The sequence below is a fragment of the Triplophysa rosa genome, linkage group LG24 (genome assembly GCF_024868665.1).
Source record: "Triplophysa rosa linkage group LG24, Trosa_1v2, whole genome shotgun sequence".
Classification (NCBI taxonomy): Eukaryota; Metazoa; Chordata; class Actinopteri; order Cypriniformes; family Nemacheilidae; genus Triplophysa; species Triplophysa rosa.
This window is the reverse complement of record NC_079913.1, coordinates 494,488-508,714: the sequence shown is the minus strand read 5'-3', so window position 1 is coordinate 508,714 and position 14,227 is coordinate 494,488. Positions and strand designations below refer to the sequence as shown.

Sequence of the window (14,227 nt, the reverse complement as noted above, 5' to 3'; positions counted from 1 at the left end):
GAGAGAGAGAGAGAGAGAGAGAGAGGTACAGTCTCCCACTTCTTTGCGTGGGCATGGCCTGAATCTCACTCACAGTCTCTCTTTCTCTTCCCATCACTCTCTCTATAACAGCTATTACAGCAGAGATGGATGGAAAAAGAGGGGGATTGTGAATGGGCACGCTGGGGTGGGGGGAGGAGGGGAGAGACCAGTCCCCAGCAGTGGGCTCGCGGCTGATTGGTTCGTTTTATGACAGAATTTTGCTGACAAAGTTTTTATAAAAGCAGCGGCGAATGAAAGGTTTCGTGGTCGCCATGGCAACGCGCCAGATGTAAACATCAGCGGGGTCGCGTGGGCGTCCTTTGTTCGACGTGTGTATGGACGGATCGTCACAACAATGCCGTCCTTACGAGAGGTCAGGGTAGTGACACGCAATTATGTCATACGTCCGTACGCGCCCTCGCACACACGTATGCGTCTTCATGTTAACACGTAGTCACGGACGGGCAGGTTTTAGCACCGAAATAGAATGTGACACATACACGGGTGGGAAAATTTGTGCTTAAAAATGAAGCCTATTTTTATTTATTTATTTTTCATTACAGCGTTGCAACCGAGGTTTTTCTTTTTTTGGAAATGGGCTTGAGATGCAAATGATGTGGTCTTAAAATAGGCTTTAATTTCTTCAAGCAAAGGATGATTTCTCCATTCTTTCTTTGGATTTTGGGGTGAAATAGGTTCCAGTACGAATAGGCATGTAGTTGTGGTTTTAAATTGACAATTCACCCCAAAATTCTGTCATCATTTACTCACCGTAGAACACAACAGAAGATATTTTGAAGAATGTTGTTAAACGAGCAGGGACAGAATCCATTGACTTGCATTGGTTTGCTGTCATACAATAGAAGTGAATGGGTGCCGCCGCTGATCAGTTATGCCAGGATTTTCATTTTTGGGGGTGAACTATCCCTTTAAAGCTTAACCCAAGCTCTCATCACCTTTCAAATCAAATAGCTGTATATGTGAACCATCTCTGTGAGCAACAATTAATTGGAACTAATAAGTAAAAATGCTTACATCAGTACAGAACAATGAGACGCTGCATGGGGAAGTGTGCACATACTGCACAATAGCCAATCGTAACTAATATTATGAACAGGATTAAAAGGAACCTCAGTGCAATATCAACAGTGTCCCTGAGGGCAGCTGCACAAGAAGCAGGCTCCAGCATGGAGCTGCACCAGGAGGCCCTCTCATCAGAGCTGTGTGTCCTCAGCGTGCTGCTGCACCAGGAGGCCCTCAGAACTCCTCTGCATGCGTTCTGTGCTGCGCTGCGCTATGTTTGAGGGCCACCTCCTGGATGAGATCTATAAATTCACTCTTCTCCAGACAGGCTCTGCATTCCTCTCCCCATGAGGCCAAGACTCTTTTCAGCTCCAGAACTCGCATTTTAGACAAAGCATCCCTGCTCCAGTCCAGCACCGGACGTTCTGAATCATACACACACCAAATAAATCCGTAAGATAATCTTGCATCACTGTATAGGGATAAGTTACCCGTCGTCATTTATTCATCAAGCAGTATATTACTTTCTTCTGTGGAACACGAAAAGAAGATATTCTGAGAAATGTCTCGGTGGTTTTGTATCAATACAATGGAAGTCAATGGTTCTTCAAAATGTCTTCTTTCTATTCAGCAAATAAAAGAAAGTCATGCAGGTTTACAATGACATGAGTAAATTTCCAATTTTCCACCAAAATTTGGGGGTAACTTTTCCCTTTAATACACGAATGTATTAGTTGTGCATGCAAAACAATTTTCTCAAAGAAATTCAAATATTGTATACATACAAGTCAATTTATAATGTTTCCATCGTCTCTCTAAACATTAGAATTCAAAAAGCTGTCCGCCTTACTGTACCTTTAATGTAAATGACCTCCGATATATACATGTGTGTATTGTGTATGTTAATTTGTTGATAGTTCTGACATCACAGTGACGCATTCTGAATGACCCATTTTTGTCATCTTTGTTTCCATAAATGGTCTGCTCAGACTGAGGAAGGAGCTTTGCGTTGTATAAGTACATCTATATAGAACGCCAAACTCTCCTGTTTCCACAATTATGTCCCCTCTTTACCATTATCTCCAAGATGTTAATGTCTGAACGGAGTTGGCAGTCTGACCCCAATCTACTCCAAACACGCATGGTCTGTTAGAAAGGGTCTTTTGCTTAATCGCGTACCGTATCTAAGCTCACAGATCTGGCCGTCTCTGCGTTGAAGTCTCTGGCAGATTTTGTGGACAGGAACGTGAGCACTGAGGGGGCGGCTCACCTCACCTGTCACTTTGGCTGCTGCATCACTCGAGGCGCCGAGGTAATAACACTGAGGTAAAGAATATTGATTGAGGTTTGAATTACAAGCCCTAATAGGCTACGTTCAATATAACAAGTGTTCCATTCCACATATGAATAATTGAACAATGTTTGTTTGTGCTGTTCTGCTGGTTAGGAAGCGGTCTCCAAAGACAGACCAAGCAAGCAATGAGCGGAAAATGATAAAGTGAGCTTGTTTTGGTGCTGTTCTTACTAATCTGTTCTCTTTTCCTGTAGCCTCAGCACACGTTCTGATGAGACCCTCCTCCACCAGCTCTGGGGAGAGCTCTGTGTGCCTCATAACTAGTGAGGTGTAAAGGCGCTCCAGGACATTTACACACACTGCGGAACACATGTACACATTTGCACTTATACACTGAAAAACACAAGGTTTCATACATTAATTGTATTTCCCAACATGAACTGACAATGAACAATTTACATTTTACAACATTTTTTGTATTTGTTTATCTTAGTTCATACGAATACATTTTTTTTTTTTTGTTAATTCATTGTATTAACTAACATAGCCATACAGAATGTTTGATTTAAAACCCCTATTAGTAAACATTTACTAAGAATAATCAATGCTGTAGAAATGTTCAGTAGGCTATGGATAAATAATGTTAACCAATGCAGTTAACTACAATGTAAAAAACCTCAACTCATCTTTTTAAGTTTCTTTTTTCCATGTTTTTAGTTCATTTAGTTAGTTAGTTAGTTAGTTAGTTAGAACATTTATAATTTTGTCAAAACAAAATGTATTCAAATTACATTTAGTTGACTACAATAAAAAGTACAGTGTAGTGTAAACAAACCAAAGCATATTGTAATGTGTCAGCAATAGTAATTGGTTTGTAATAATCCTGTCTCACAATTTAAAGCAATATTCTTCTTTAAATAGGAATGGTTAAAAAACATGTAAATACATTTTTAAACAGAACAACAATTATTTTATTTATTAAAAATAAATAAAATGTTTGTTATAGCATAGCAGGCAGCACTCAAAAAAAAGTTGTTGAACGAACTTAATTAAATTAAGGAAAACTTTTACACGAAATTGAATTACATTTCTCCAACAAAATCTAATTTGTTTGAAACGACTCTTTATAATCTTGTTGTGTGAACTTAATTTTTTTAGTAGTCTTGATTAAATTCATTTGTGTCATATACATGCATATTTTACATGAAACCAATATAAAAAAAAAACAATTTTACAGATAAACTTATTTAATGAAAGCACTCAAGAACATTTTTTTATTACACATGTTTAACATTAACATGTTTGACATTACTTCATCTAACTTCAATAAGAAGATATTGAGTTAAAATAACTCATCAGAAATGTAATTAAAGGATTGTAACCGCCCAAGACATAACCGAAGGCAACGCTTTATAAACCATGGTAACCACAGAACTCAAAAATTCCTTAATTCAGAACTCTTCAAAATCTTAAAGATAAATGAACATTAAACACTAACAAGGGTTTCTTTTTACTGAAAAATGCATAAAATAACACTTATTTAAGAAAAGAACTCTCAAAATGCAGTTATACTCAAAGCATGCTGGGAAATATAAGTCCTCTGCCCATATGTAACTGTTTTATGTTAACACAACCCAACTCCTTTATGTTGTTCCAACATGAACGGATTCAGTTATATGACTAAACATAAAAAATCATGTGACCAAATTTTCCAAAAGTTGTGTTGATTTAACTTAAGCAAGTTAAGTAAATTGAACAAGCAGCAAAAATCTTTTTTTTAAAGCGGGGCATTGCCATAATACATTACCACCATGGTATTACCATAGTAGAGCTTCCACTGTTCCATGCAACACAAACCCACATCTCCTTTTGAAAAGTAACTTTATTTCATAAATGTACTTTATTTACTGTGACACGCACATGCACTTGCGTAAAATAACCCAACACAGTTCAAGCAACTATTTTTAACTGCAGAGGCTCGTGCGCATTGACACCCAAAACGACCAATCTCACCTTCGCATTCCTCTGCATCAGTAATGGGGAATAAAACAACACAGAAAAGCAAAAGAAACGGAGTGAAAAACACGTTAGTAGAAGACATGACACCGCTTTTAAAACGCGTATGGAGACGCACTTTTACGTGGACTTCAATACCCAGCACACACCTCGCTCTCGTTGGCTGGGGGTGTGGCGTTAGTGGCTACGGTTCGCCAAAGAGCTCTACTATTCGCTTACGCTTGTGCTTGCGTCAGCATAGCGAACCTCCGATTGGTTAACAACTCAAGCGACTCGCCTGTGATTCGACTGCCCTCATGAGCCCCCCTTTCTAATTTGCATACGAGTACCGGCTTCCGGCTGAAATTTTCGGAAGCATGGCTGCCATCGGTGTGCACTTTGGTTACACATGTGCCTGCGTTGCCGTATTTAAGGTAAATTTGTCATGAGAATAAAGCGTTATATTGCAAAATGAAAGCGTATGTGAAGCTAGACTTAGAAAATATACGACGTGTTTTTGTCTATGCGGCCGTGTTGGTGGTCTTTATGGGGAATGAATGAAGGTTTGCCAAGCTCTCTCTGGTTTATGAACATTGTTAAACTTTTTACCGCAGGATGGGCGAGCAGATGTTGTTGCCAATGATGCTGGAGACAGGGTCACACCGGCTGTAGTGGCATACAGAGAAAATGAGCAGGTGATTTACTCAAGAAGACACGGATGCTGTAGTTCTTTCGAATGCTTCTGTATGTATGTTCTGCGTACAGTGACTGTAACGTTAATACATTCACATCTCGTGTTGTGTGTTTTGATGAATGAAGCGTAGATGTCAGGTTATACATGTCATATAAATGTCAGGTTATGTTTAATGGTTTGTTTTCTGATTCCTTTGTTTTATAGATAGTTGGTATTGCTGCTAAGCAGGGCAGAATACGAAATGCCACAAATACCGTTGTCAAAGTGAAGCAGATCCTGGGCAGACGGTATGTTATGCGTCACACTCAGTGTATTTTAGTAGTTTTTAAAGCTATTTTCACATTTACACACTACTTTAATTTAAGCTGTGCAATCACTTTAAATGTGAAGGATCAAAGTTGTCATTCAAGTTTGTTTAATGATTCAAGGGTTAATGTTTTGTCCTTTTGCTTTCAGATACGATGACCCAGATGCTCAGACACACAGAGAAGAAAGCAAGTGCATTGTGCGTTTATCAAGCTGTTTTGTTTATGTATTAAGCCATAAAATGATGTGCCTTGCATGATTCGATATTATTCTATATTACATCAGGTTGTCAGCAAAGGTGACCTACCTAGGTATGAAATCGACACAGGAGAGACGACGAAGTATGTGTTGCCTGAAGATGTAGCAAAATTAATCTTCCACAAAATGAAAGGTACACTTTTCTGAATGCTTGCACACCACTTCCTCTCATAGTTAACATGTTCAGTGCGGGCCGGCTTTAATGTTCATGTTCTCGGCAGAGACGGCGCAGTCAGCCTTGGGTTCAGATGTGAACGACGCCGTCATTACGGTGCCGTTTGAGTTTGGAGAAATGCAGAAGAAGGCACTCAGGTATACGGCTTCATGTGACGAGATGGTGTTTCGTTTAGCTGGAGCACAATTGTATTGGAATTATGATGTTGTATTGTAGGCAAGCTGCAGATAGTGCCGGGTTCAATGTTCTCAGGCTGATTCACGAACCGTCCGCTGCCCTCTTGGCATATGGAATTGGGCAGGACTCCCCGTTGGGAAAAAGGTACAGCCAAGAAATTTCTGCATATCTGAGATGAACGGTTTCTTTTGGATTAGGTCTTGGAAATGTCATTACTACACTTTTAAACCACAGTCACGTCCTTGTGTACAAACTTGGAGGCACGTCGCTGAGTGTCACCATCCTGGAGGTAAACAGTGGAATGTACCGCGTCGTCGCCACGCAAACAGACCACAGTACGGGAGGCGAGAGCTTCACGCATGAGCTCGCGCGACATCTCGCTGCGGAGTTCAAAAAGTCAGTAGATCTCTAGTGTACTTGTGTGCAGGTTTTGTATTTTTTGTGCTATTTTATTTCGATTTGTTCCTTATGTGGGTCTGCAGGACTTACAAGCTGGATGTGACCGGTAACCCCAGGGCGATGCTAAAGCTCATGAATGGTGCTGATCTGGCCAAGCACACGCTGTCTACCCTGGGCAGCGCCAACTGCTTTGTAGACTCGCTGTACGATGGCATGGACTTTGAGTGCAATGTGTCCAGGTGAGCTGATGAAGATGCGTCTTCAATTAAATCAATATTATAGCGTAAATAATACATTTACATTTAGTCTTTTAGCAGACGCTTTTATCCAAAGCAACTTGCAGATGAGGGAAAAATACTCACCATGTGATGCTTGGTTCTGTCCATAGAGCCCGGTTTGAGCTGATATGCTCCAGCCTCTTTAATAAGAGCATTCAGCCAGTCAAAAACCTCCTGGAGCAAGTAAACCTGTCCACCTCGGACATCAACAAGGTAATGCAACATTTGAGTGCCTGTGGCCAGAAGGGGGAGCCAGAGTTTTATGTTTGAACCTTACAGGCCGTTAATACAGACCCAGCCGTGTAACTGAGCGTTCACACCAGACGCGACTTGGCGAATAAATTGCGCTATTCGCGCGTAGTTGGACGCTTGAACATTTTGAGTGTACTCGCTTCATTCGCGCGTGAAATTCACTTCACAACAGACGCCAATTCGCGTCATGGGAGGGGCTTCTGCCAGGCGGCTCCAGAAATGGCTGACATGGCTTTTGTTGAGAGGGTAGCTGCGCTTTGTGCTACGGAAGGCTGAAAAAAACGGCGTAGGCTCGTTCGTAGTATCGTACAGCTCCGGGTATTAGGGTACATAGAGCGACGATGATGTTGTCCTGCATTGTTGTTTCGGATTTCTGCCTCCGCTCGCTACGTCGTAATCACGTCACTACCAGAGCAAGCTCCTGATTGGTTAACGCGGCGCGAATATTCGCCAAAGTTTAGATTTTTCAACTCGCGCGATTCGTGCGTGTCATTCATGCAAATCGCGCCGCAGGATGTCCTATCGCGTCTTTGCATTGACTTCACATGTAAATCACTCACGCTTAACGCATCAGAATGAGATGAATCCAGGTTTTTACATGAAAACTTTAAATGGAGATTGAACTCATTCAGATCATGTCTAAGGTTGTCTTGTGTGGAGGCTCGGCTCGCATTCCCAAGTTGCAACAGATGATCAGAGATCTGTTCCCAGACGTGGAGCTGTTGAACTCCATCCCCCCAGATGAAGTCATTCCGGTGGGCGCTGCCATGCAGGCGGGCATCCTGGTGGGAAAAGAGAGCATGGCGCTCGGGGAAGATTCCATCACTTTAGACTGCTGTGCCAGCGACATCACCGTTAAGGTGGGTACAGTGAGGCGATCGAAAGCGCTTGTGTACTAAAGCTATATTTAGTTTATCAATCAGTAGATGGGGTTCTGAATCGGTTGATTTCTGTCTTTCTCTTTTAAAGGAGGTGGATGACTCGGGCACGGAGGTTTTCACAATTTTGTTTCCATCTGGCACACCTCTCCCCGCCCGCCGCCATCACTCTCTACAGGGTCCTGGCAGCCTGTCGTCAGTGAGCCTGGAGCTGTACCAGGCGCAGCGAGCGATCGCACAGGTTGGCACCCCTTTTAAGAGACTTTTCTGTACAAATCTCAAATAATTAAGGGATAACATACAGTCAGCTGGAAATGACTGCAAAATAAATCTGGATGTTGTGAATTCGGTTTTGGATCACCCTGAAGATGTTTTTCTATTTCTACATTTTGTTTTAGTTATTTAAAATCAAGGATTCCAGAAAACCGAGATATGAGATGACGTGTAGGCTGATTTGAAGAGTTCATTTATGAATGTTTCAGATGTATCAATCGTTTTATTTTTCTAGATTGTACTTAGAGACCTGGAACCAAAAGAGGACATGCACGACATCGTCACAGTTCTAACAATGAAGAGGTAATGAAAACATAATGCCATTATGATGTTTTAATAATGCTGTTGAACTTGCATTTAGATGGATGGTTCACCCAAAAATCACAATTCTGTCATCATTTACTCACCCTCAAGTTGTTCCAAACCTGAATAAATGTCTTTGTTTGCATTAACACAAAGGAATATGTTTGGAAGAATGTTAGCAACTGAGATTTCTGGGGCACCATTGACTACAATAGTAGAAAGAAATATTGTATTTTTTTTTGTTCTGTTAAAGACAAAAGAAAATATTTTGAAGAATTTAGGAAAGCAAACAGTTCTGAGGCATTTTAATGGTAGTCAATTTTGCCCCAGAAATCTCAGTTGCTAACATTCTTCCAAATATCTTTCTTTGTGTTCAACAGAACAAAGAAATGTATACAGGTTTGGTACCACTTGAGGTTGAGTTCCATTTACATGTACATTGAGTCATTTAGCAGACGCTTTTATCCAAAGCGACTTACAGATGAGGGAAACAATGGAAGCAGTTGGAACAACATAAGGACAACAAAAAGCATAAGTGCAACAAAAGAAAATTGGTCTCACATAGCCTATCACAGTGTGCAGAGCTAAGTTTTTTTTTTTTTTTTTTTTAAGAGTAGAAAATAGAGAAGTGTCAGAGCTGATCAGTCAGGTGTTGACGGAAGAGATGTGTTCCATGACAGAATTTTCATTTTTGGGTGAACTATCCCTTTTAAGTAATTAACAATATTCTGTTAGAATTGAATTGGTCTAAACTGTTTAATTTCAGGGATGGTTCACTGCATGTGACATGCACAGAGAAGGGCAGTGGCAGATCCGAGGCCATCACCATAGAAACGGCTGCTGCTGCATCATAACCTTGAATTGTTGTAACATGTTGCCATCTCGATTCCATACTGTAGCTAAACACCTGCATGTCATGAGGTTTTCCTGTGTAGGTGCTTTAGATCTCTCTAGATCTAAGTCCTCTCAATTTGTTATGTTTTAGTTAAAGGAACAGTTTAAAGTGTCATTTACCAATTCTCGTGTCATTCCAAACCGCCTTGCCTGTACTTTTTTATACAAAAGTAAAAAACAAAAAACAATGGGACTTGGTTTCTAGAATTCAAATATTCTACAGGCAAAGCAAAAGCTTTTTATGAGAAACTGAAATCATTGTTCACAGATATTCTTCAAATATCCATAACAGCATATGGATTTGGAATGACATGCAAGTACATATTTATAGAGTGCGTTTTTGAAGCTTTCTTTAAAATGAATGATATAGTCCCTATGACTGTTGTATTTTGTTTGCAAATTATGTCAATACTGTGTGCCTTCGTGTTACCTGCATCCCAGCATTGTTTTAATCACAAGTCAATAGTATTGATGGATGTGATAAGCAAAATTCAACAAAGTAAATGATGCCATTACACTAAACAGATCAGTCAAGGCCTGTCCTGGAGAAAGAGGCAGATGAAGGTAGAACGGATGGTTTCCCATGAGATTGTATGTGTGAGTATACAATATACGTATGTGGCTTGCTGATGTAATCTCGTGTGTTTTATCTGGTGCAGTCACACGCTGAGCAGGTGCAAAAGCTGTTCCCCGTTTAGTCAAGTGAAAGTATCACGCAATAAACTTTGTTTAGAGTACAAATGCTTGTGCTGTGTTTGCGTCATTTCAGCGTTTCTGTATTTACGACAATATTTCTATAAACCCGTTGCAGTTTTGTAGTTACAATAAATATATCAAAGCTTTGACTTCTTTCACTCGACTGTTGGGATGTCATGTAAAAAAATAACCGATTGCTTATTTTTAGGGCTGTCAAACGATTAATCGCATAAAAGTTTGTGTTTACATAATATACATCTGTGTTCTGTGCATAATATTTTGTATTATCACACATGCATATATTTAAGAAAAAAATGTAAATTATTGGTAAATATAATAAATACGTTTAAATATTTCCTAAATATGTATTCATCTGTCTGTGTGTGTGTGTGTGTGTGTGTGTGTGTTTGTATTTATGAACACAAAATCAATATGCAAAGTACGTAGACATATATGATGTAAACACAAACTTTTATTCTGGATGCGATTACTTATTTTGTGTCATTAATAATGCAACAAATGGATTTATTTCACTGCAGACTTGCATGCAATTTCAGGACAGTAAAAAGGTGATCAATTTGTTTCAAGACTTTATTGTTTTGCATTTTGAATGGTCCAGAAAATGAATGCTGACTTAACATCAAAAAATCTTCCTTTTTACAACTTCCTGCCCTGCTGCCAACTTCCTGTACAGCTCTTTCAGCTCCTCTGGCTCCGGGACTTTAGAACCAGGTGTTGGTGGAAGCTCAAAGTCTGATGATACCTGCGAGTCTGATTTCGGCTCATTACAGCTACCGATCACATCTGACGCCACCTCACCGGGTTTGCATGTACCACCCTGAAGCAGCCCATTGGTCTCTTGGTCGCTAGTAACAGCCTTACTGTCATCCACTTGTACAAGAACCATATCTATTTGACTTGAGCTGTCTGTAACTTCATCTGATATATGTGTAGACTGTGAGGAGGTCATGTGACAGCCGTCATCCTCGTCTTCAAGAAACCGCTCCGGTGACTGAGACGTGTTTTCAGTGGATTGCGTTTGACTGTTATCCAGCTCGCTCTCATCGGTCAACACTGGGTCAGCCCTGAAGAAGTTTTCCCAGCGGGGCGGAGCCGCCTTGGACGGGGTTGTGTCTGAATTGGATGTGGGCGGCGGGCATGGCATTTCTGTGCAGGGTGAAGCAGCACCTGATGGGTGAGGCATGATGTTTGAAAGCTCATCGTCGTCATCATCATCATCGTTTGATTCTGTGCAGTCAATGTAATTGGAAGGCTGTGTGGAGGGGCGGGGCTCTGGGAGGATATTCATTTGGTCCTTATCAGGGGAATCTTTTCTAGGGCTGTGAGGCTGTGTGTAAGCGGCAACCTTGGTCACGTCAGTCACTGGCATCTTCCGCCTCCTTGGAGCCGTGGCAACCTCATCAAACAGGTCCCCATCACTGTCTGAGCCTGAGGGGGAGAAAAGTTGGTTAGATAAGACGGTAAACAAGCATGCCATTCATAGTTCAGACTAACGATTTATACCTTCTGATGTGCACCGCTTCCTGGTTCTTTTGAGTGTTCCCAGCGGCTTGTAGACAACGTCCTCTCCTTCAGAGCGGCTTCTACTCAGTGGCTTCAACCTGAAGTGAAAAAAAGGTTATTTTACAGCAAGTATTTCATAGATATACAGCAAGTGAGATGAGCAGAACGACCCATCCTTACAGCTCCACAACGTCCTCTAGCGTTTGTCCCAAGGGAATGACACTAGGATAGATGTTTACAGGACAAATGTAAGACATGAAGTCCTTGACCTAGTTAGAGGAAGTAAAATTGCTTAAGACCGGGCCATTATGGAATATTCTGCATTTTTCACAGCAGGATGATTCTCACCTCCGAGTAAGAAGAGTGAAAGGAAAAACACGCTCTGTAAGAGCTGCTGCCCATCCTGAAACCAAAGTAACAATCATAGAACATCCCAAAAAAGCTGGTTTCATTTCATGGAGACTTTGAAAGCCGTATTATGATTAAGACTCACTTGACAACGACTGAAGTCTTTTTGGACCGTTCTCCAAACCATATCGTCGAGGGTTTGATGCTGATGATGTTCAGCGGAGTGCCGTCAGGAGCCGTGGAGCCGCACGGTAACCTGCTGGCCCTGAAAAACATCTCATCCTGTCAAAGAACCACAATTCTGCTCTCAGTCTACAAGCCCTTATTCAAGATGAGACCAATCATAAGACATCCTTGTGCAAAGAAGTTAAGCCTGCCTTAGGGTGCCTGCAAGCATGGATCTGCGTTGCACGGTTGGTAGTCATGTGACACAGAATTTCAGGCATTTTCTTGAACATATCCAAGTTGTTGACATGTATCTGTAATAGGAAAATTGGTTAAAAGTTGTTCGTTTGTCAACACGAAAGTAAACCGGGTGCAAAATCTGTAGAAATCTCTGACCGGTGAACTGAACTCCTGTCCCAGGTTGGTGAAGAGATATTCATAACCATACGCTGCTTTACAATTCAACCAAACTACGTGGTACGCACTCCGACAAATCCAGTCTCGCACCAGCTGCGTAATACCGGTCAAACAAGCCTCCTGAAACAGTGAGATATGTGATTGAGAAGGACATTGGCACAGGTATGTAATATAGTACATTTAACGAAGTGAGTGTTAATTCTTACCCTACTAGGTATCTGATGGTACTTCGAGTTAAAAAATGTACTATCGAGATACACACTCTGAATGTCTTTTACTCTGAAATGACAACATTGTTTGTAAGTGAACTAAAAAAGGGTTCTGTCTGTCTACAGGAAGAAGTAAAGGTAAAAGACTTGCGTGATGCTCACCTGTCTCCAGAGTGCAGGTGTTCCATTCTGGCAGCATCTCCAATGGCCAATCTGAAGTCTCCGGTGTACAGAACTGTACCCCGAGAACCCTCAAAGAGAAACCTACATCAAGATTCAATGACAACGTGTAAACCTTATCAAGAACTGTAGAGTTCATATTTTCCAAAACATAAAAGTTCAAAGATACCTACATAACTGATCCTGGACAGTGTCCAGCAGGGAGCAATGTGACAACAACATCCTCCGACTGAAAAAATAACAATACAATTTAAGATGAACTACACTGGATCTTCTTTGTAATACAAGTTGTAACACAGAATAAACAAGAAGTTAACGGCCCACCTCTCCAGTGGTTTCGTCGATCAGAGATATGTGAGTAGGACTGTCCAGTTCCAGGGCGACCTGATATTCGATGTCAGCATTAAAAGCTTTCAAAAGCAGCAGCATTCTGTCCAACTGTTAGGCAAAACAATGTTGGAAACGTGGCTGGCTGGGAAAAATACTTACGATGTGATCTTCCCAGAATCCATATCTTGGGTTACTAAGCAGGAGCTCCTTTGTCACAAATGAGCAGTACAGCTTGACAGTCAAACTAACGGAGGGTAAAGTTTCACATGTCAACTGTACGACAACAAAGTAATTGTTAAACATAAAATGTTATCGAAGAACTTGAACTTCACCTGAACTTTAGCTTTCTCTTAAGCAACGGTCCTTTTAATCCTTTCATGTGATCTGTTACAAAAAAACAACAACAATTACGCCAAACAAACTAATGTCTTCGAATTAGGAACCAATGGGATCGAACTCGATGCTTATGATTTACCTTTGTGGCAATGAGAGAGAAAATAAGCTCTTGCGTGTAAATTCTCCCTGTCGAATCGGTCCAGGGAGATGGTGGGATACTCCTTCATGCGTCCGGCAAAAGAGCTCATGTTGAAGTTTAGGCTCAAAAACACATAAACACACAAGACAGCACAGTCTTCGGTCTCTCTGAACTTGGGATCTAGAATTCATGCATCTGCTTTTCCTCTTCATGACATCGCATTGGTATGACAACACGTCGGAGTCTGAAATCAACATCTGTAAAGACAGCGACATCTGTTGGACTAGAAAACATTGCTTTTATAAAATGTCAAATCCACATAAAAGTGCAAAACGCGATTAACGTTATACTCTTGAATGGGGGAATTCAAATAAAAATGTACACTTCACGATGTTTTTTTTTTAATGTTGTGTGTAAGACTACATCTACTTTGCGCCATTTGATTTCCGGGAATAGTTTTGGATGGCCAACCAAACGGTTTCCTCGAGTGAGCTTTCTATCGGCCAGCACTATTTGTTTTCAGTACGGTTGCTTAGGAACGATGATAAGCAGCCTACAGTAGCTTACTGAACGAACGATTCTGCTGTTATCGCTTACGTCAAAAGTTTGTATAAAACATTATTAATAATATATTTTGACATGTTTTTGATGATAATTAACGTT

At 40.9% G+C, this 14,227-nt stretch overlaps 3 protein-coding genes across 3 annotated transcripts; 1 reads left to right on the top strand and 2 right to left on the bottom strand.

Moving 5' to 3' along the window:
* Positions 1 to 375: 375 nt before the first annotated feature.
* Positions 376 to 4,452, bottom strand: cdnf (cerebral dopamine neurotrophic factor). The gene is made up of 4 exons (XM_057323547.1): positions 4,352 to 4,452; positions 2,570 to 2,697; positions 2,224 to 2,365; positions 376 to 1,469 (listed from the first exon to the last, which is right to left on the bottom strand). Exons 1-4 carry the CDS (start codon positions 4,437 to 4,439, stop codon positions 1,279 to 1,281), a joined length of 549 nt encoding a protein of 182 aa, XP_057179530.1. The 5' UTR covers positions 4,440 to 4,452; the 3' UTR covers positions 376 to 1,278.
* Positions 4,453 to 4,600: 148 nt separating this feature from the next.
* On the top strand, positions 4,601 to 10,186 carry hspa14 (heat shock protein 14). The gene is made up of 14 exons (XM_057323544.1): positions 4,601 to 4,767; positions 4,948 to 5,028; positions 5,232 to 5,314; positions 5,484 to 5,532; positions 5,619 to 5,724; positions 5,813 to 5,903; positions 5,983 to 6,087; positions 6,178 to 6,339; positions 6,426 to 6,581; positions 6,731 to 6,833; positions 7,517 to 7,732; positions 7,842 to 7,991; positions 8,259 to 8,326; positions 9,093 to 10,186. The coding sequence occupies exons 1-14, from the start codon at positions 4,711 to 4,713 to the stop codon at positions 9,178 to 9,180; spliced, it is 1,515 nt and encodes a 504-aa protein (XP_057179527.1). The 5' UTR covers positions 4,601 to 4,710; the 3' UTR covers positions 9,181 to 10,186.
* Positions 10,187 to 10,399: 213 nt separating this feature from the next.
* Positions 10,400 to 14,000, bottom strand: dclre1c (DNA cross-link repair 1C, PSO2 homolog (S. cerevisiae)). Its single transcript, XM_057324259.1, has 14 exons — positions 13,565 to 14,000; positions 13,422 to 13,473; positions 13,249 to 13,333; positions 13,084 to 13,143; positions 12,933 to 12,988; positions 12,742 to 12,843; positions 12,577 to 12,649; positions 12,350 to 12,490; positions 12,166 to 12,267; positions 11,934 to 12,070; positions 11,789 to 11,843; positions 11,621 to 11,709; positions 11,441 to 11,538; positions 10,400 to 11,365 (listed from the first exon to the last, which is right to left on the bottom strand). The coding sequence occupies exons 1-14, from the start codon at positions 13,671 to 13,673 to the stop codon at positions 10,557 to 10,559; spliced, it is 1,968 nt and encodes a 655-aa protein (XP_057180242.1). The 5' UTR covers positions 13,674 to 14,000; the 3' UTR covers positions 10,400 to 10,556.
* Between the last annotated feature and the right edge of the window lie 227 nt (positions 14,001 to 14,227).